The 21291-nt window shown below is 40.6% G+C and overlaps 2 protein-coding genes across 4 annotated transcripts in view; one reads left to right on the plus strand and one right to left on the minus strand.

The window, feature by feature from the left end:
- Window positions 1–10070, plus strand: part of washc4 (WASH complex subunit 4) — a 31030-nt gene extending 20960 nt beyond the window's left edge. Inside the window, exons 27-33 of the mRNA XM_060914752.1 lie at window positions 1492–1558; window positions 1695–1781; window positions 1968–2115; window positions 3302–3398; window positions 3503–3699; window positions 6969–7065; window positions 8880–10070. Coding sequence (XP_060770735.1) covers window positions 1492–1558; window positions 1695–1781; window positions 1968–2115; window positions 3302–3398; window positions 3503–3699; window positions 6969–7065; window positions 8880–8947 — 761 coding nt within the window. The 3' untranslated portion in view covers window positions 8948–10070. The remainder of the gene's footprint in view (window positions 1–1491; window positions 1559–1694; window positions 1782–1967; window positions 2116–3301; window positions 3399–3502; window positions 3700–6968; window positions 7066–8879) is intronic.
- A 549-nt stretch (window positions 10071–10619) lies between these two features.
- On the minus strand, window positions 10620–18521 carry cnot2 (CCR4-NOT transcription complex, subunit 2). Of its 3 annotated transcripts, none has more exons than XM_060914756.1 (15): window positions 18423–18521; window positions 16874–16996; window positions 16572–16644; window positions 16317–16464; window positions 16036–16218; window positions 15793–15869; window positions 15507–15632; window positions 15223–15347; window positions 15011–15128; window positions 13682–13838; window positions 13434–13495; window positions 13093–13142; window positions 12774–12874; window positions 12499–12643; window positions 10620–12058 (listed from the first exon to the last, which is right to left on the minus strand). In XM_060914756.1, exons 2-15 carry the CDS (start codon window positions 16982–16984, stop codon window positions 11972–11974), a joined length of 1563 nt encoding a protein of 520 aa, XP_060770739.1. In that variant the 5' UTR covers window positions 16985–16996; window positions 18423–18521; the 3' UTR covers window positions 10620–11971. The 3 variants fall into 3 exon arrangements, with proteins under 3 accessions (XP_060770739.1, XP_060770737.1, XP_060770736.1); XM_060914754.1 differs by having other exon boundaries at window positions 15011–15131; XM_060914753.1 differs by lacking the exon at window positions 10620–12058 and having other exon boundaries at window positions 12553–12643; window positions 12729–12874; window positions 15011–15131; window positions 18423–18497.
- Between the last annotated feature and the right edge of the window lie 2770 nt (window positions 18522–21291).

Below are 21291 nucleotides of genomic sequence, written 5' to 3' on the forward strand. Positions count from 1 at the left end.
GAACAGTTAATAACTTCAATTTGATACAACAGTTAAAACTATAATGATGCTCAAGTTCCTGTGAACACAGTTGGCACTTTTTTTTTTTTTTTTAAACTGTTATACAGTTATATAAGTGAAATTATTTATCGTCACAGTATTCTGTGTCACCCAGATGAGGATGGGTTCAAGTCTGGCTCCTCTCAAGGTTCCTTCCTCATGTCACCTCGGGAAGTTTTTCCTTGCCCTGTCAGCTTGCTCATTAGGGAAACATTTATACATTTAAAATGTATATCTCTGTAATGCTGCTTTGTGACAATGTCTATTGTTAAGTGCTATCTCATCTCATCTCATTATCTCTAGCCGCTTTATCCTGTTCTACAGGGTTGCAGGCAAGCTGGAGCCTATCCCAGCTGACTACGGGCGAAAGGCGGGGTACACCCTGGACAAGTCGCCAGGTCATCACAGGGCTGACACATAGACACAGACAACCATTCACACTCACATTCACACCTACGGTCAATTTAGAGTCACCAGTTAACCTAACCTGCATGTCTTTGGACTGTGGGGGAAACCGGAGCACCCGGAGGAAACCCACGCAGACACGGGGAAAGCATGCAAACTCCGCACAGAAAGGCCCTCGCCGGCCACGGGGCTCGAACCCGGACCTTCTTGCTGTGAGGCGACAGCGCTAACCACTACACCACCGTGCCGCCCAAGTGCTATATAAATAAAATAGAATTAAAATAGGGTTGACTTTAACGTTAGACTACATTCACACTGCAAGGCTTAATGCTCAATTCCGATTTTTTTTGTGAAATCCGATTTTTTTGTGAGGTCGTTCATATTAACAAATATATGCAACTTGTATGTGATCCTCAGTATGAACGAAAAGCGACCTAAAAGTGTTCCGCATGCGCGTTGCAGGATACGACGATGTCACACGCAGTGAGCATGGCCAGTGTTTACGGAAGTAACCTAAAGTTTCCTGTGTATGACAGTAGCCAGCATGGAGTACCTGGCGATGATGCAGTTGTTGTTGCGACGGAGCCAGAACATGCACAATAGCCTGATGTTAAGGAGGAGGTTGAGAAGGAAGAGGGCAAGGGTTTTGGCTCAGGCGTTCTGCGGGGTAGTGACTGCAACCTCCGTTCAAAGGAACATCAAAGCCATGTTGTTGTAACTTTTTTTTGAGAGACCCGCCGCCTACTTCAGCGCAGAATAGTGACGTTTGTGGCTTGTTGATGACGTGTAAGTCGGATGAATGCGACCTGGCGGTTCAGACTGAAGTCGCATATGAAAAGATTGGATAGGAATCGGAATTAGGACCACATATCCAAACGGCCTGGGTCGGATTTGAAAAAATAGGATCTGTGTCGTTCATATTGTCAGTAAAAGATCGGATACAGGTCACATATGGGCGAAAAAATCGGATTTGAGTCACTTCAGCCTGCAGTGTGAACGTAGTGTTAGTGTCTACTCTGATTCCCCCTTTCTCTCCCCCTCTCATAGGTAACGCAATGGGGTATGTAAGGATGATCCGCTCTGGGGGTCTTCACTGCTGTAGCAGCGCCATCCGGTAAAGTCACATTCTGAGCCATGTGCATGCACACACAAACGCTCACATAAACTAAATGAAGTATGGTAAAATGTAGCGCTCTCTGAATATTGTCATTGGAAAATATTATTTCATAAATATACTGCTAACATTTCAGGTTTGTTCCTGATCTTGAGGATATTGTAAACTTTGAGGAGTTGGTGAAGGAGGAGGGTCTCACTGAGGAGACTCAGAAAGCAGCCAGGTACTAATGTGGTCTTTCTGCATTTATCTTGCTCACTGTTCTCTGTGAGTGCAGTGCAAAACAGGCGTTGATGCCTAGCAAGTGTCCTGTTCGAGATCTTAATTCTAAATCGCTTGGAATAACATCTCAAGTATAAAGTTAAGTATTTTCATGAAGAGAAACAAGAAAACAAACTTGTCATTTCAGTGTTCTAGACTGTGTACTCAGTGACCTGACCAGTAATTCAGCTGAGGGAACTGAGTATTTCAAAATGCTTGTGGGAGTTTTTTCCCCGGAATTCCGCAGCGTGAAGAATATGCATTTGAGGAACTTCTACATGATTGTTCCTCCTTTGGTAAGCAGCAATTTCTGTGGTTTACAATGACCAGATTTATCCCAGTTTTCTTTCTGCTAAATGTTCTATAGTTTTTTATTTTTATTTTTTTAAAGTACTGTTGAACCTGTGATTTTTAAGCCATTAAAATATTCTATGTGGAATACAAAAATGTTGCTCATGAGTCTGCTAAAAAGAACATTTTTAAATTTCTACATTTTTAGCCTCATTAAAATATTAGGCACTATGAATATATAAGTACAGATGGGTGACAGATGAAAGGAAAAAATAAAAAAATTTTGTAAGGTTTTATGGCACCCTGAGCCACCAGAACGGCTTCAGTGTGTCTAGATTCTGGAAAAATCACTTCCAGATATTCTACAAATCCACCGCTGCCAAATGAGCCCTCACAAAAGGTCAGTGAATGTAAAACCCCAGCCTTGGACCTCAGATCTGTGCTGGCGTCTTATATTTTAAGGAAGTGGCAGACTGCATGGGATGAATGTCTTGAAAAAAATTGGATGAAATCAACATCAATAAGGCACCTTTTTTTCATTTCGAACCAGACACAACCAGCTGGTGTATGCCAGGCATCGTATTGGTCGTTTAAGGCTCACCCATGTTTTTTTTTTTTGTTTGTTTTTTTATTAAAAGGTGAAGACCCATCATGCCACTTCTGTAGGATATCTCTGACAATCAAGCATATTTTACTTTGTTGTCCTGGCCTAAACGAGACAAGGGAACAATTTTATTCTCAAACTACTTTGGATGATGTTTTTACAAGGTGTCACCAAAAAAAGTTTTAGAATCATCACCACACGCAGATCTAAAGCATCTCAGTTAGTTATACATTTATGTAACTTTTTTTTTAATTTGTTTTAATTATTTATTCATGAAGAAATTCTAATACCTTTTTTAGAAATGCTCTTGCCATGGAATAGCCTTAGGTGCTGATGTGGCATTTAAAAAAATAAATAAATAAAATCACTCACAAATCCACTGCTACACCTTGTTAGCACAGTTCCAGAGATTCTACAAATCCACTTCACATTTTACAAATCCAATGAACTATACTGGAGCGGTGGAGCACTATCCTTCCAAAAGATATTTCTGAAGCCACAGCATATGACTTGCATAATTTTCATCCTCATTAAACCACTGATGAGAGATACTTTTAGTAAATGTTTCTTGATCTCTCCATTGTCAGACCGTAAACTTTGTAGAACACTCCATCAGCTGCAAGGAGAAGCTGAACAAAAAGAACAAAAGTGGTGCAGCATTTACAGATGATGGCTTTGCCATGGGTAAGTGTCATATTTCTGCTGCACAAAAACCTGTACTTCGTTATCTGTGATTTGTGCTTCTTTGATAGGCAGCATCTCAATTGTCCCACTGTTTCTGTCTTAAGGTGTTGCCTACATCTTGAAGCTGCTGGACCAATATCAGGAGTTTGACTCATTGCATTGGTTCCAGGCAGTTCGCGAGAAATATGTGAAGGAGATGAATGCAGTGGTGAAAGAACAGAACATTCAAGCCACCAACCAAGATGAGAAACTCATGCAGACCATGAACTTGACTCAGAAGAGGCTAGACATCTACCTGCAGGTGTGCCAACAACTGCTGTAATGAGAAGATAATTCTTCAAGTTCTCTGTGCCTTATCTCTGGTTATATTAAAACAAACATGAGCATAATTTGCTGAGCTGGCATGGTCGTGCAGCGAGTAGCATTTACACTTCAAAGATCCTGAGGTTCAAGCCATATCTTGTGTTCCTGTCTGTATGGAGTTTTGCTTTTCTCTGCATGTCTGTGTGGATTTTCTCTGGTTTCCTCCCTCTTCCCAAAACATCCCTGTAGGTAGATTGGCTACTCTCCATTTCCCCTGGGTGTCAAATGAGCGTGCATGGACAGGAGTCTCATCCAAGCTGCTTTCCCGCCTCATGTCCAGTGTTCCCAAGATAGGCTCCGGATCCATAACAAACCTGACCAGAATATATACAGTGGTGCTTGAAAGTTTGTGAACCCTTTAGAATTTTATATATTTCTGCATAAATATGACCTAAAACATCATCAGATTTTTGCACAAGTCCTAAACGTAGATAAAGAGAATCCAGTTAAACAAATGAGACAAAAATATTATACTTGGTCATTTATTTATTGAGGAAAATGATCCAATATTACATATCTGTGAGTGGCAAAAGTATGCGAACCTCTAGGATTAGCAGTTAATTTGAAGGTGAAATTAGGCTACATCCACACGGCAACGAGATTTTTTTTTTTTTTTAAATATTGCGTCCACATGGGCAACGGATCAGTAAAATATCAGGTACATATGGCAACGCAAAGCTTGCTGAAAACGATGCAATACACATGCCACACCTCTACGTGCGCTGTAAGACGGTCCCATCGGAGACACCAGAACAATAGAAGTAGTAGACGCATGCGCATAAACCCCTTCTTCTGTAGCATTAGCCACATAAAGTTTTGATTATTAATCAGTAGCGTAAAATGAAAGACGCGGAAAGAGGAATGAATGGGGGTAGATGGAAGCCGGTACGCCAACATTCTGATATCCTCCAGAATTCTTTAATGGTCCCGAATAAATTGAATGCTACACGTCGATGGATTACTTTGTTCTTCTACGCCCTTTTTGAGGAATGTATTGTCGGACTTAAACCAACATCTGAAAAGGTGAGATCACTTCTTTTTTTTTTCCTATTTTTGCTGGCGGGATTGTTTTTGTTTTTGGAAAGCACACGGGCGGTGCGCGGTTTGGTACTGCTTCCGCAGTGTTTGGACTAAAGACTCTGCCCTAAGCGCTATTTTCTCTCTCTCTCTCTCTCTCTCTCTCTCTCTTCTCTTCTCTCTCACTTTGCACCATTACAAGATAAATATTCACAGTGAAAATATTTTGTAAGCGCGTTTCATGAACCAAGTTATAGGATTTGTTGACAACTCGCATCGAGTTCGTTACACTTCTACCCAGCGTGAAGCACTGACAGTCATGTGGTTGTGACGTCATCGTAAACAAATCCGTTCTACTCATCCAGACGACTTCGCAATGGCGCCGTTGCCAGATTTTTCCACTCTGGAACCCATTCTCAAAAGATTTCGTTTTGGGGCACCCAAAACGCCGGTGCCGTGTGGACGCCAGGCTGAAACGATAAACGATTGTATCAGATTCACCTGAATCCGTTGCCGTGTGGACAGGGCCTTAGACTCAGGTGTTTTCAATCAGTGGGATGACAATCAGGTGTGAGTGGGCACCCTGTTTTATTTAAAGAACAGGGATCTATCAAAGTCTGATCTTCACAACACATGTTTGTGGAAATGTATTGTGGCACGAACAAAGGAGATTTCTGAGGACCTCAGAAAAAACGTTGTTGATGCTTATCAGGCTGGAAAAGGCTACAAAACCACCTTGAAAGAGTTTGGACTCCACCAATCCACAGTCAGACAGATTGTGTACAAATGGAGGAAATTCAAGACCATTGTTACCCTCCCCAGGAGTGGTCGACCAACAAAGATTACTCCAAGAGCAAGGTGTGTAATAGTCGGCGAGGTCACAAAGGATCCCAGGGTAACTTCTAAGCAACTGAAGGCCTCTCACATTGATTAATGTTCATGAGTCCACCATCAGGAGAACATTGAACAATAATGGTGTGCATGGCAGGGTTGCAAGGAGAAAGCCACTGCTCTCCAAAAAGAACATTGCTGCTTGTCTGCAGTTTGCTAAAGCTCATGCTGACAAGCCAGAAGGCTATTGGAAAAATGTTTTGTGGACGGATGAGACCAAAATAGAACTTTTTTGGTTTAAATGAGAAGCGTTATGTTTGGAGAAAGGAGAACACTGCATTCCAGCATAAGAACCTTATCCCATCTGTGAAACATGGTGGTGGTAGTATCATGGTTTGGGCCTGTTTTGCTGCATCTGGGCCAGGACGGCTTGCCATCATTGATGGAACAATGAATTCTGAATTATACGAGTGAATTCTAAAGAAAAATATCAGGACATCTGTCCATGAACTGAATCTCAAGAGAAGGTGGGTCATGCAGCAAGACAACGACCCTAAGCACACAAGTCATTCTACCAAAAAATAGTTAAAGAAGAATAAAGTTAATGTTTTGGAATGGCCAAGTCAAAGTCCTGACCTTAATCCAATCGAAATGTTGTGGAAGGACCTGAAGCGAGCAGTTCATGTGAGGAAACCCACCAACATCCCAGAGTTGAAGCTGTTCTGTACGGAGGAATGGGCTAAAATTCCTCCAAGCCGGTGTGCAGGACTGATCAACAGTTACCGGAAACGTTTAGTTGCAGTTATTGCTGCACAAGGGGGTCACACCAGATACTGAAAGCAAAGGTTCACATACTTTTGCCACTCACAGATATGTAATATTGGATCATTTTCCTCAATAAATAAAAGACCAAGTGTAATATTTTTGTCTCATTTGTTTACCTGGGTTCTCTTTATCTACTTTTAGGACTTGCGTGAAAATCTGATGATGTTTTAAGTCATATTTATGCAGAAATATAGAAAATTCTAAAGGGTTCACAAACTTTCAAGCACCACTGTACTGAAAATGAATGAATGGGCTGTGATGCTACTGAAATTGCATATTTCTTTCAACCTTAACTAGTATTTTTTTGTATCTAGTTTTATTTCTTAGCTTACATTTGAGTGTGCATTCAGTACAAATGTCACTCCCTGTAAGCAAATAGTGAAGGGACACGGGTTGCTAATTCTGAAAAAGAGTGGCAACATTGTAAGACAAAACTGATGTCTGAGATGACTGTTTTTTTTGTTTTTTTTGTTTTTTTTTGTTTGTTTTTCTCCCCCGCACTGAGACATGGTGTGTGCTTGTGTCTGCTGGCAGGAGTTCGAGCTACTTTACTTCTCTCTAAGCAGTGCACGGATATTCTTCAGGGCCGATAAGACTGCAGCAGAGGAAACTCAGGAAAAGAAGGACAGGGGTAGGTAAACTGTTCTTTTGTACCATTACTAGACAGCAGAAAAGTGGAAATCTTACAGGGTGTTGTATTAAGTCATAGGAATGGTGGCTTTAAGTAGAATATAAATTATTTTAATTAAAGTAATAGCATCTTGGCTATGGAATTTTTAATCAGCGCTCACATAAGTAACTATAAAAGGTTCTGCATTTTATTTAAAAATGTGTTTCCAAAGCAAAATAAAAACAACTCTTTTTAAAATATATACATGATTCACTTATTTTCAACCCTGGTGTGCTTGCATCTGCTCTGACAAACTGATCTGAGGAAGCAAACACATAAATTAAACATCATGGTGCAACCCAAATCCACCACACCAAGCCCCAGATCAGAATATATCAAAGGGATACAGAAATTAAGTCCTGAACATTGGTTATTGTGTCCATCTAAGTAGCACAAGTCATGAATTGAACTGGTGTTGCCCATCTGTCTGTCCTCTTGTCATTATTGGAAATGTGATCTTTTTAATTGCAACAACCTTCTCGTAGTTTGCACCTTGACAAATGTTGACAAAATGTACTGACTTAAAAGGTGGAAAGGAACCAAATTTCAAACAAAATAAGCTCTTAAAAGACGCTTCTGCCAAACTATATCAAACTATTTGAGGTGCTTCACAATTCTGAAGGTTTTTTTTTAAGTGCAGTATTTTTGTTATTCCCATGAGAAGTTAGCAGTTGTCTTTCATTCTGACATCCAATGAGGACATTTACTGGCACAGTTACAATGTGTTTACAATGAGTAAAATTATAATCCTCTCAAACATAAGTGATAATAGTCACGCTTAAAACAAAAAAGCAACAGCTTCTTTTCTCATTTACCATTTTCCAGTAACATTTCTCATATTCTCGTGGCGGCACGGTGGTGTAGTGGTTAGCGCTGTCGCTTCACAGCAAGAAGGTCCGGGTTCGAGCCCCGTGGCCGGCGAGGGCCTTTCTGTGCGGAGTTTGCATGTTCTCCCCGTGTCCGCGTGGGTTTCCTCCGGGTGCTCCAGTTTCCCCCACAGTCCAAAGACATGCAGGTTAGGTTAACTGGTGACTCTAAATTGACCGTAGGTGTGAATGTGAGTGTGAATGGTTGTCTGTGTCTGTGTCAGCCCTGTGATGACCTGGCGACTTGTCCAGGGTGTACCCTGCCTTTCGCCCGTAGTCAGCTGGGATAGGCTCCGGCTTGCCTGCGACCCTGTAGAACAGGATAAAGCGGCTAGAGATAATGAGATGAGATTTCTCATATTCTCGTATTAATGAGAAATCCAATGTTCAAGTAGTGGAGACAGCACATGTTGAGCTCAAAAGTTCCAAAGTGTAATGCAGCTAAACGATACAGTTATGCTGGGTTAGAGCAAAGAGTCTGCTTGGCTAGTTATTGATCCTATGTGATGGTGTTGATGGCAGAATTAGCATAAAAGTTCAAGCTTTAGAACTTTATCTGCTTGAGCAGAGTGTACAGATGAGGATGTGAGAGAGCTGGACCAACTAAAAAAACGAAAGCACTGCTGCATCACTCTCTCTTTTGTAGAGAGGAAGCAAGAGCTAAAGTCCAATGGCTCCACTATTGGTGGGTAGTTGAATGGCATGTAGGAAACCATTAGCCAAAGTGAAAATGGACCAACATGTCGAAGAAAAGTTTAAATTTAAATATACAAGTTGTTCAGGATGGATTTTCTTTTTCTTTGAACATCTTGCCCCTAGTCTTAGTAAATATATCAGTTTTTGAACTGCCACCAAAAATGTGTTTAAATGTATTAATTCTATTCTCCTTGTATGTGTTCTGTGTTTTAGAGGATGTTGCTAAAGCTGATTCTGCCCCGTCAGAGGCTGCTGCCACCTCTGAGCTGGGTGCCAAGTGAAACTAAAACATCTCCAATTTCAAGTTTTTGTCATATTAAAGAGTGGAAATAAACCAGCTTATCCAGAAAGTGTATAGTGACCATGCATTGGGAACATACAGTGTGCTCATTATTGAATATTTTATATATAATTTCCTTCTAATGCACTTAAGACTGGAACTGACTGTGAACTGTTTCTAGAAAAACATGATCATGTCTCTTTTATTTTCTCCATTGCTGTACAGATTTTGTCAGATAATTGTCAGGTGATCAAGTTAGGCAGCTGTAATGAGTTGTTTTGTTTTTTGTTTTTTTAAACTTCACACATTTTGGATAATTTCCCTTTGCTAATTTGATTGGAAATGTCTCTCTGCATTCTTCATGGTCATGTATAAAGTGGAGGTGCTTATATAACAGGTTCTACATTGAAGTAGGTCTTTTGCCCTACTTCACGTCCGTTCCTAGATTTACAACAGCGACAGTTTTACATTGAATTCTGAGTACATTCTAATGTATTTAACAGAATAATGGCTCACTTTTGTAACTAGATTTGAATTTTCACAACTTGTATAACTCAGTTAATTTGGTACAATGCGCTAATGTAAAGTTATAGCTCTGCAGTTGATCCTGCTATGTGTATGTTCTGTGCAGCGTAACACTCTGCATCAGGAGAAATAAGTGGTGTGTTGAGCAGCGTGAAAAGGTGGCTTTGTTTGAAAATAAAATAAGCTCCCTGGGCAAGAAATTGATCACATCCACCTACCCACACTTCATTGTACAATGATGGAACACTAGGACTTGTTCACTGGGTGGTAAAATCCCCAGAACTTTATTCCATAGGAAACTTGTGGGATTATTTGGAACATCAGGTGAAACACCAAAATAGGCACCATGATTCCTCACTAGGGTGCAACCCCAGTCAGTGAAAGAGTGGGATAAAATTAATAGGAACTATCTGAAGAAACTGGTGGGATCCTCATGTGACAAGATTGGCAAAGGGCAGCCTGCCCAAGTATTAGGAAAGAAATGACACAATTTACTTTGTTCAGAGAGCTCAAGTCCATGGAACTGTAGCAAACTAACATTGTATTTTGTACCTGACATCCATGCTGCCTAATCTGTATAAAAACGTGTGCAACAGAAATTTTGCTGCTTTTTTTTGTCAAAGCTCATGCTAAAATGGAGTCTCTGTGTGGAAGCTTTAATGCACTGTATTCAGACTATGATGCAAATGAATGCTTAATGGTAGAATTTTGAAAACATTCCAGCTGAATGTTGAGTATCTTTTCCTTGAGGCCTTGCCGTTTTTGTAAAATTAAATAATTGTGGAAAACTAACCATTGTTTAATGCCATAATAAAATAGATTTTTTTTTGGAACGCCTCGGAGATCTTCAAATCGCTTATTTACAGCTAAGGCCCCTACAGGTAGCATTAATGTGCTAATTTATTTATTTGAAGGAAAAAAAAGCTACATGAAATTAGGTATTCACCAATCTGTCATCATAAAGTCACAATATATTTTATTTTAGCAGTTGTGGGAATACTGCAGCCTTATTTTAGTCATTGTAACGTGCACATCTTCCATGCAGTAGGTGAAGTGTTCTTTCGCAGTCTTGGGTCAGACTCATTACCAGTCTTTCACTACTGTTCTTTATAGCCCTCGACCCCCTCCCATAGAGAGACAAACACTGGTTCAGGAAAGCCGTTCTGCTTTATTACAAAGGAAAGAAAGACGCGTTCAACGTTTTCAGAAAATACAAGACTGGTCTGGTTTTTTTTTCCTTTTTTTTGTTAGCAGTATTACCAATTTTTACTTTTCCTATGAAATTCTTCTATTCAAACAGCTGCATGTGAAATGGTTCCACTTTTTTCAGGGGCTTGGGATATAGATTTCCTTAGTTCGAAAAAAAAAATCTGGCCTTCCGTATTTTTCAATATTTATCTTGGTCTTAAGTGCACAGGGTAACAAGTGTGAAGCCCTGTCTGGCAGCTCAATATTATTAACACTATTTTTTTGTTTGTTTGTTTCTAACACATAATGCCACCACTGCTCACCTCCTAAAAATGAGGCTGAGCAAAGAATAATTACCTTTTTCCAAAATAGACGTCATGTATATATATATATAGATACAGCTATCTATATATATTATATATACACATTCGTACATACATATCTTTATTCATGTGATGTCCAAAAAATAAAAAAAAAATGTACACATTTATTACAAAATTGTAACAAAGACTGAGAAGTGTTTTATCTGGAACAATGTCGCTTAGTCATAACCCCCTGGGTGAGGATGGTCCACACACTGTTCCCACAATGGTCACTAAAACAGTCTGATTTGTAATTATTGGAGTTAGGCAGAGAAAACCTGATCGGGTGTACGATCAACTGCACGGTTAAGATGAAAGCTCAAAGGAATGTTCTGGAGAAGGGGGGGGGGAACAAGGCTAAAGGACGAGAGAGAGAGAGAGATATTCCATGATGTTAATAGTAGGTTGTGTATCCTTCCAGACAAAAACAGGATAAGAGCATTTTTCCACATAAAAAAGCACAAAACAATTTTTGTGTTCTTTTATTACTAAATAGTGCAACAATGAACATTGCATTTTTCTTCCGCCCTTTTGTATTCACATGTATTGGATTGATTTTTGTGTCTGTCCTGTTTACTAACATGGTACGTTTCGGAAAACGAAACGTAGCCTTTTGTCGTACTGCAAGTCAGTTCTCCTGCCAGAGACCAAACAGGCTTTTGATCTGAGGCGTAAACAAAATACAGACTGGTGCTCAAAATGAAAAAGGAGGAAAAGAAAGAGGGTATGAGAATATTTAAAAACAGTGTAAGGGTTTTTTGGGGGGGGTCATTTTGGGCAGCACATTATTGGTAAGGCATGGTGTCTCTCCTCACTGGTTAAAGTAGAGACCCCCTGCCCTCCTCCTGCAGTCCTTGTCCAGACAGGTGAGGAATAAAAGCAGATTGTGGTTGGCCAAGTCTAGTGCTGAGGTCTGTTCCTGCAGCTCAGAGAGCCTGAGCACGTCCGGTTCAGAAGGCCTGCTGCGCCGGGTTGTAGTTGAAGGTGGTTGGTACGTGAGGTCGCTCCTCAAGTTTGTCATATTCAAGGTGAAACTCCTTAAAATGGAAGTAGGGGGAAAAAGCCTTAGTTATTAATATTTGTATGGAAGGACTCTGAAAATAAGCTAATACTCTTTAGTCTGACAGGCAGCTGCAGATGACCACAGCATACTGAATAATAACTCAGAAGCCGTGGTGTATTGCAATGAAAACATTGAGCATTGGCCACCACAGATGACTACCCAAGTTAAAGCTTCTTTTTTGCCTTTTAGGGTTTTCAGTTGACTTACACCACCATATTTCTAAATAAGGTCAGATGAAATGTCATACAATACTGCAGCACAAGGCATGTGTTGCTATTAGACTTCTAATATCAGGGCTTTTTACTGTTAAGTTATGCAGCAGCACTCCTAATTTGCAAACAACTTTAGACTGTAGTTTAAATTCTAGAACCATTCAACAAATCTATCTAGTCATTAAAAGGACAATAATTTTACCTTAGCAACCTTTCTCCAGTTAAGACAATCAAAGAAGTAGTATGTCCCCCTCTCGTAAGTGTTGGTCTTCAGAGTGGGCTCCATGCCAGGTGCTCTTGTAATCCACACCCTCTCCTCCTTATGGTACCTCCAGTCTCGGTTAAAGCTGCAACATGGTTATAATACATAATATTACATCAACACAAAATGACATACGTGGTCTGATAATTGCATCTTTAATTGTAACTGACGTGTCATTTCTTATCTGTTCATGAAACGTATGGAGTCATGCATACAGTTCCACAGCAGCCAGAAGCTGTAAGAGATCTCCTCCATTCATGTAGTAGAGGTAGAACAGCAGGTCCTCCCCATAACGTGCTAGTTTTATTGCAGCAAGCTGTAGATAAATAATATATGATAAATGTCAAGCAAGCAAAAAAAAAAAAAAAGAATTATTCTCCTGACTAAAATATGTAGTGATAATATGCATTAAACATTCCATGAAAACAAAGCCCCTTCATTCCACACAGCTGAGTTGGATTTTTATGTCTAATTTGGCATATCTACCAGAGAGGCAGTGGTATAATCGTGTGATTTCACATCACTCTCACATACCTTGTCCCTTATATGAATGTTGGTTAAGTACTCAGATGGAACATGGAAATCTGAAAAAGAAGTGTCCCAACAAATAATTCAACTCATTTTACTTGTATAGATTTAGATCCCTAATAAACAAGCCAGTGGTGACAGTGGCAAGGAAAACCTCCCCAAGACAAAAAGGGGAAAACACAATGAGATGAGCCAGATTCAAAAGGGATCCTATCCTCTTCTGGTTGAAAAATTTCAGTACGCAGTTGTAGAAGAATAAAGGCAAACAGTACCAAGTGTTGAAATGATTTTCAACATGCACATCAAAGAGCTACTCTAGGTGTTTAGTCAATAAAGCAAACACTAACCAATATCCTGTGGTCGGCATGGTGCAGAGGCCCAAGGAGATGCAAACTTGGGATACAGATTCCTATTAAAAGGAGATTTAAGTATAAAAATATCACCAAGAAACATACAGGGGGGAAAAAAAAAAGTAGTGCAAGATCTATAAAAATGCATCAGAACAATACAAATCTTCCCATAGGGGGTGGATACTAATGCACAGAGAGGACTATGAAAGTGCTCAGGAAACATAGGGGGAAAAAAAGTGTCATACTCTGGAGAGTTGAGGTTGAGTCCCAGTGTGGTCAGGTCGCTTCCTAACGCCAGATGAACCATTCCAGGGTCTGTTTCAGCTGCTCGGATGAAGGCTAGCAGCCCAATCATTCCAAACTGATCTGTTACCATTCCAGAAGGAATGTTTGTCACTTTGCCTGTAAAAGAGTACGATTATACCAGGATCATTTTCATGTTTTAGTTATGCTCATGTTTAATTTTATTAGAGCAAAATATCTATTTGTAAAACTACCCCTCAACACAATACTCAGTAAAGAACGTTGACACTTGAGACTTGTATAATCACATAACTATGAAAGAATTAAAGAACCTCTGTGTAGTTACTAATTTACTTGTTTTCATGCTCTGGATCTCCAATTCCCCCCTTTTAGGGTCATCAGTAATCAATCACTTCATGAGTGAAAATAGGCCTTTTCTTCTAGTGTTTTCGCCAGTTGTTTACTGGGGACAGGGAAAATATCCGTTTCTTAGATACACTAATTCTTTTTAGATGTTTTGCACTGGTGCATTCAAACTCATTTTTATAACAACTTTTATTAAGTGATTAAATATTCAATAATTTTATGATGAAAAATGGACCTACACAATATTTCTAGTGTTTCATGTTGGACAAAAAGGTTGTGTTAAAAATCAACAAGGGGTCAAACAGTGTAGGCTAGCCAAGGAATTTGCTACAAGGCAGTTACGTTTATACATCTTGCTTTTTGCACACTCAAGAAGGCCAGCAAAATAATAAAAGTTTATAAATAATTCTGACTGCATATAACCAATAGTACAGCTTGTTGATACTGTTGAAGTAACTGCCACAATATTCAGTTACAGCTGCTGTAAATTCTATTTGTCCGTCAGAAGGATCCCATCAAACCATGACTTTGTCTCAAATTAACCCTGAGCTTTGTGTGAACCGAATTACCATTTCTATAAATGAGACTGGTGAGTGACCTCAATACGAAGGACTGGGGTATAATTACTGTGCACAGCTCTGCTTACAGTTGAAAAATCTGGCAGGTCATATCAAGTATGAATGCTCTCCATGATTTAGTCTTTCATGTCACTAATGCTGATAAGGTCAAATTCCTGAACAGGATATTAGTTAACTACAACTATGTACCTGAGGTCATGAAAGAGTACATAACTCTACAGGATATAGTCTAAAGGTACCTTTTAAAGTGGAGATTTTGAGAACCTTTTGAATATATGACTGACAACTAATCATTTGTTTGTTTTAATAAAAAACGTGAGAAATTGCGTGTGAAGAGCGCGAGAGACGTCATGACATCAAGCAGCTTGGATTTCAATAGAAGCTCACCATCAGGCAACACCTGGATCCCCTTTTTCTGCTGGTTGTTGTTCTGTGCTGATGTCTTATCACCTGGGAACTTGGGGCCATCTGCACTGGAGCTGCTCTTGGTTGAGGAGTTCAAGTTCTGCTGAATTGACAGCAAAACAAAAATGGTACAAACATGACTATCTTTGGTCATGGGGTTTGCTAAAAGAGTTAAAATGTTGAGGAACACTGACTGATTTGCTTTCATCCGCACTCAACGTTGGGTCCTTGTAGTTAGGCCCAGGCAGTGCAGGAAAATCCTCATTGTGAATCGAGAAATCTTGGGACTGTTCAGTTGACGGCTTTGTGACCATCCCAACTGTGATGTAAACATTAAAAAAAAAAAAAAAAAGACAACAGTAGTCAGAATTTAGCTTTGAAAATAAAAATCTATTGACTGGATACAAGTCAAAATCATATGCTGATGCTTTTTTTCTTTTTTAAGTTTACTGTTACTAGTCGGGAAATGAGCCCTCACCATAGGGAGCCCTTCCAGCCAAGGGATTATGCAACGGTGTTGGGTTTCCATTTCCTTCCCTCCGACTTCTGTCTGCTAATGCTGGAAAGTCTGAGAGGTCCAGTCCTGTCACATTTTCACTCCCATCTATCACACAGACCATGTAATACATTAGCATTTTTCCATACACAAGACAGCTTCCAAAATAAAATTAATCCATAAAAAAAGCTGCCACGTGGTAAACGTAGAATAGTACAGAGATGTTTATAGTTGTCAATATATCCAAACTGTTCCACAAATAACTTACCTGTTCCATTAAAGATGTTGTTCGATAAAGAGTTCATACCAAACCCCTGACTTCGACCCATTCCAAACCCTGACATACTGAGGAATGATAGACATGTGGTTGTTACTACGGACACAGGCTAGACAATTAAAACTACTTATTATTTACACATACATTGTCACATATGATACAGCAACCAGATGGATTGTGCTTTATGCCACTGAGGCCCCTTAGCAGCGCTGTCTTGTCAGACATGTTTCTTACCTGTTGATGGTGAAGGGCTGACGCGCTGGCTGCTGCTTTGGCATGCAGATAATGCTGGGCGAGCTGCGGTTGGGGCTTCCGAGGCCTGAGCCTCCCATACTGTTGGTCCTGGCACTCAGACTCATCCCCTGGCCCACTTGCGAGTGATTCATCATGTTCCTGGAGTTCATAGGCAGAATGCCCCTGTGGAGCAGAGCACATGGCATTTACTTGGGTACTTATTTTGAAATTCTCTTGTACAGTGCGTATGCAAAATATAAACACAAGTAAAGCAGGTGTACCTGTTTGGCGAAGGCGGAGTATGGAGAGACATGGTTGGGACCCCCGTTGTTGGGGTGCTATGGCTCGGTAACTGAGTACCTTGCGTTAAACTGCGGTTTAACTGAGGGTTGTTGTTGCTCATGCTCCTTATTGAGAAGCCTAGTGCACCTTTATAAAAGAAAAGGACAATATTTGTACAAGATGAACTAGTAACTTGTATTAATTTTAAAAAAATCCTCAAGGTATTTCTTCCACAATCAAATCAATATACTTACTTTGCGGACCATACAAACTTGCACCAAGCTGCGACAATTGACCTGACGATGACGGCGAAGGAGATGCCAGCATCTGAACATAGAGAAAAGAGCCCGATTTTTTCAGTTTTCCGTCTACATTTTGCATCTTGTCCCTCAACTCTATATTACAAAAATGCTCACTCCCACCATTTTAATAGTAAACCTATACAAATCCAACATCAAATCTTAATCATTATTCCTGGTAGTGAACTGTATGCTTGAGCATCTGATCAGCTGTGTGTAGCACATTAATAACAGCAACTGGTAATGGCTGTATTTACATCTTTCTCCGATCGATGAGGGAACATCGACGGCTGGCCATAGTACATACTCTCATCAGGGTAGTCACTTTCGACCCCCTCTACAAACTTCTTTCTTGTAGCACCGAACATACCGTTCGTCACCTGTATTTAAAAAAAAAAGTCAGGCACATTAATAAGAAGAGTAAAACAAAAAAAGCCAAGCACTTATTTTACATTTCCTTATGTTACTTTTGAACTTCATACACATATATACGCTCCAGACAGGGATTAAGACTCGTGCTTCGGATTTTGTTCTGAAATTAACTGAAGCACAGGAAATGCAAGTAAGTAAACACAGCTCCAGAATTAACACACTTGAGACACTGCTTGTTCGTAAACATCTTTCCTAATATGAATGATATAAAGATATTAAACAATGCTTTTCTGTAATAATTTGACAGTCGGTCCTGACAGACAGATTTTCCCCTAAGAAGCAGCAGCAAGTGCGTGATAAAGAACTACTTCTGCAACTCCGCTGACAGTTCAGAAACTATAACTACTACATAAGCTAACTAACCATTCTAACTCTAAACTTCTATTCACAACTTGAACATTTCCTAATTCCACAGGTCACTTTATAACATTTTTTGCTGCTGCATAATTTAATTCTGTGCTGAGCCAAAGTGCAACGAAATTTCGTTCTGTGCACACTTGTTGCATACTGAATGACCAAGGTTGTCTAAGCAAGTCTAACCAGTTACCGTTATATATAAATAAAAATGTAAAGCTTCATATTATAATAACAATAGTCCTATTTAAGAATCGTATGCTGTACTGAAGATAGTAAAACCGGTTTGAAACATCTCTCATTCTTTCAGGCTTTACTAGCTGGTAACACTACAGGAATAAACTGCTAGCTAACGTCAGCTAATTAAATGGACAACAATTGTTAGCTCGCTCTAAATAACCAGCTGATGCTAAATGTTGTTAGCCGACTCCTCTATCAAGCTAAACCTGCTAACCGCGAAAAAACGGGTGAATTAGGTCTGTTAATAAATTGTTAATTAATCGGCGCTGCACCTCGGCTGTGCTCAGAGTATACAGTGAGCACCACAATAACGCTTCTTTTAATTATTTACTGCTTACACTGCTAGCCTGTAGCTAGCCGTGGAGCTAACAAAGTGGCTTTCGTTATGGAAGGGCAAGAGTTTTAGGCCTGCTATATATCCGCTCCACACCGGCCTACATCTCTGACACTATATCCAAAACAACACACTGCCGTACTAAACCGGGTGTCGTGTTAGCACCGCAGCACTGCTCGAGTACTGTACTCACATATTATTCAGTACGGTAGCGTGCGGCTTCGGGCTTCTCTATAGACACTTAGCCCGCAAGCTACATGCTAACACAGCTAGCACAGACAAAAACAGAGACGTACGAGCCCGTGTGTGTACCGCACTGCTTGTTCACACGCAACACGCGTGCAGTAATAAAAGGATCAAAAACTATGACTCGGGGTTCATTTCTGTTCGTGTTTTACCGGACGGGACTGTGTTTTTTAATGTTCATAAAAACAGAATTCACTAACCGCATTAATTTCCCCTCTGCTCGTAGATCCAAGATGGCTGTGTATCCTGCAGCTGGGAATGCTGGGTGAATAGCCTTTACCCTCTGACCCCTTACTGACCCCGAACCTATCATTTTAGGCCTGAGATGGGTTATTACTTTCTGCTACTCTGAACATGGCTGATCACCCGAGTTTGTAAAACCGTAGCTAGACTTGTATATTATTTCATGATATTTTGTTCCCAAGGCCAAACTAGTGCCCAGTGCAAAACGACTGCCTGCCTGACTCAGGAAAAAAAAGGAACACTGATAATATAAGTCTGTAATATAAAACAAGACAGTTTCTTCTTCAGGTCAGTTTTTGTGTTTTGTGTTTAGAAGGCCAAATATTTCAGTTGCCAAACATACATTATATGCCTACTTGATATTGGCCATATCCTAAATCTTATAATATCAGCCATTTATTGTGAAACAGAAACCTAAAACCTTGTTTGTGACTGCTAGTACATAAATCCTTTAGCAGGATTGCTGCTACGTTTCCTTATTCTCCTGGACACACTATTGATAAATTCTCTTTTGTTCCTTTTGCTCCTTCCTTAGGAGGCTGCGGTCCTTTAACATCTGCAGGAAACTCCTGTGGGTGTTCTATCAGTCTGTGGTCACCAGGGTCCTGTTTTACACTGTGATGTGCTGGGGGGGCAGCACATCCAAGAAGGACACATCCAGGCGGGCCGGCTCTGTGGTCGGCATGAAGCTGGACTCTCTGGTGACGGTGGCAGAGAAGAGGTCTATGGACAAACTATTGAACATCACGGACGATGCCAGTCACCCTCTGCACACCGTGATCAGCAACCAGAGGAGCCTTCCCAAGTGCAGGACGAACAGACTCAAAAACTCCTTTGTCCCTCACGCCATCAGACTGTACAACTCCTCTCTGGGGGGGAGCAGGGGTAACAGGAGGACAGGAAGGAGCAGTAGCCTAGCCTAACAATAAGCAATACCGGACAATGTGCAATATAATGTGCAATACCTCTCCTACCGCCACCCCCCCTTCTTCCCCCCTTTTTTATTTATTTTTTTCTTCCCCCTCCTTCCCCCCTCCCCCTTCCTCTCTTCCCCATATCTTATTCTTTTTATATATTTGTATATGTAAATACTTAATTTATTTTAATTTATCTAGAAGTTTTCTCTATTTCTCTTCTCTGTTTATCTGCAATGATGCTGCTGGAATCTTAATTTCCCTGAGGGAACTCTCCCAAAGGAATCAATAAAGTTTTATCTAATCTAATCTAATCTAATCTAATCTAATTATGGATCTTTTACCTTGGTTCTTAAAGGCCAATTATGTACCTTATGTACCTTTATTTATTACACGTACACTCAATGCCAGTCACCCTCTGCACACCGTCATCAGCAACCAGAGGAGCCTGTTCAGTGACAGAATGCTCCTTCCCAAGTGCAGAACAAACAGACTTAAAAACTCCTTTGTCCCTCATGCCATCAGACTGTACAACTCCTGTCTGGGGGGGGGGGACAGGAGGACAGAGGACGGGAAGGAGCAGTAGCCTAGCCTGACAATAAACAATACCGGACAATGTGCAATATAATGTGCAATATAATGTGTAATACCTCTTCTGTTGGCCCTTTCCCCTCCCCCCTTCCCCATATCTTATTCTTATTCTTTTTTATATTTGTATATGCAAATACCTAATTTAATTTAATTGATCTAGAATTTTTTTTCTCTATTTCTATTCTCTGTTTATCCTGCAATTATGCTACTGGAATTTTAATTTCCCTGAGGGAACCCGCCCAAAGGGATCAATAAAGTTCTGTCTAATCTAATCTAATCTAATCTAATCTAATCTAATCTAATCAGGCACAGTGAAATTTCTCCTCGGCGTTTAACCCATCTGAAGCAGTCAACACATACATGCACACACAAGTGAGCAATGAGCACATATCCAGAGCAGTTAGGGGTTAGGTGCCTTGCTCAAGGGCACTTCAGTCCGTGGCTGCCCCATGTTAACCTAACCGCATGTTTTTGGATTGTCAGGGAAACCGGAGAACCCGGAGAAAACCCACACAGACACGGCGAGAACATGCAAAGTCCACACAGAAAGGCCCCCGTCAGCCACTGGTTTCGAACCCAGAACCTTGCTGTGAGACAACAGTGCTAACCACTACACCACCATGCCGCCCCAGATACATAATAAATGTGCTAGAGATGAAACCTTGATGGTACTACTCCAGTCAATGCCAAGTACAGATTAGTACCTTTATTTCTGAACGTTAAGTCTTCATTATTTCATGCAGACACATACCTGGCTGATTTCTATACTGGTTGCAGCGTATCTCATCTCATCTCATTATCTCTAGCCGCTTTATCCTTCTACAGGGTCACAGGCAAGCTGGAGCCTATCCCAGCTGACTACGGGCGAAAGGCGGGGTACACCCTGGACAAGTCGCCAGGTCATCACAGGGCTGACACATAGACACAGACAACCATTCACACTCACATTCACACCTACGGTCAATTTAGAGTCACCAGTTAACCTAACCTGCATGTCTTTGGACTGTGGGGGAAACCGGAGCACCCGGAGGAAACCCACGCGGACACGGGGAGAACATGCAAACTCCACACAGAAAGGCCCTCGCCGGCCCCGGGGCTCGAACCCAGGACCTTCTTGCTGTGAGGCGACAGCGCTAACCACTACACCACCGTGCCGCCCGGTTGCAGCGTATAGAGAAGAAAATAATTTGGGTGTTGCTTCCTGTCTTTCTCAGTAAAAAGCCATCTTTATGTCCTTACTTATATGTTATACATACTGCAAATCCTTATGGATGCAAAAAGATACTGCAGCTTTGTCAGAAGTAAATCAGACACACCAGAA

The sequence above is a fragment of the Neoarius graeffei genome, chromosome 2, assembly GCF_027579695.1.
Source record: "Neoarius graeffei isolate fNeoGra1 chromosome 2, fNeoGra1.pri, whole genome shotgun sequence".
Taxonomy (NCBI): Eukaryota; Metazoa; Chordata; class Actinopteri; order Siluriformes; family Ariidae; genus Neoarius; species Neoarius graeffei.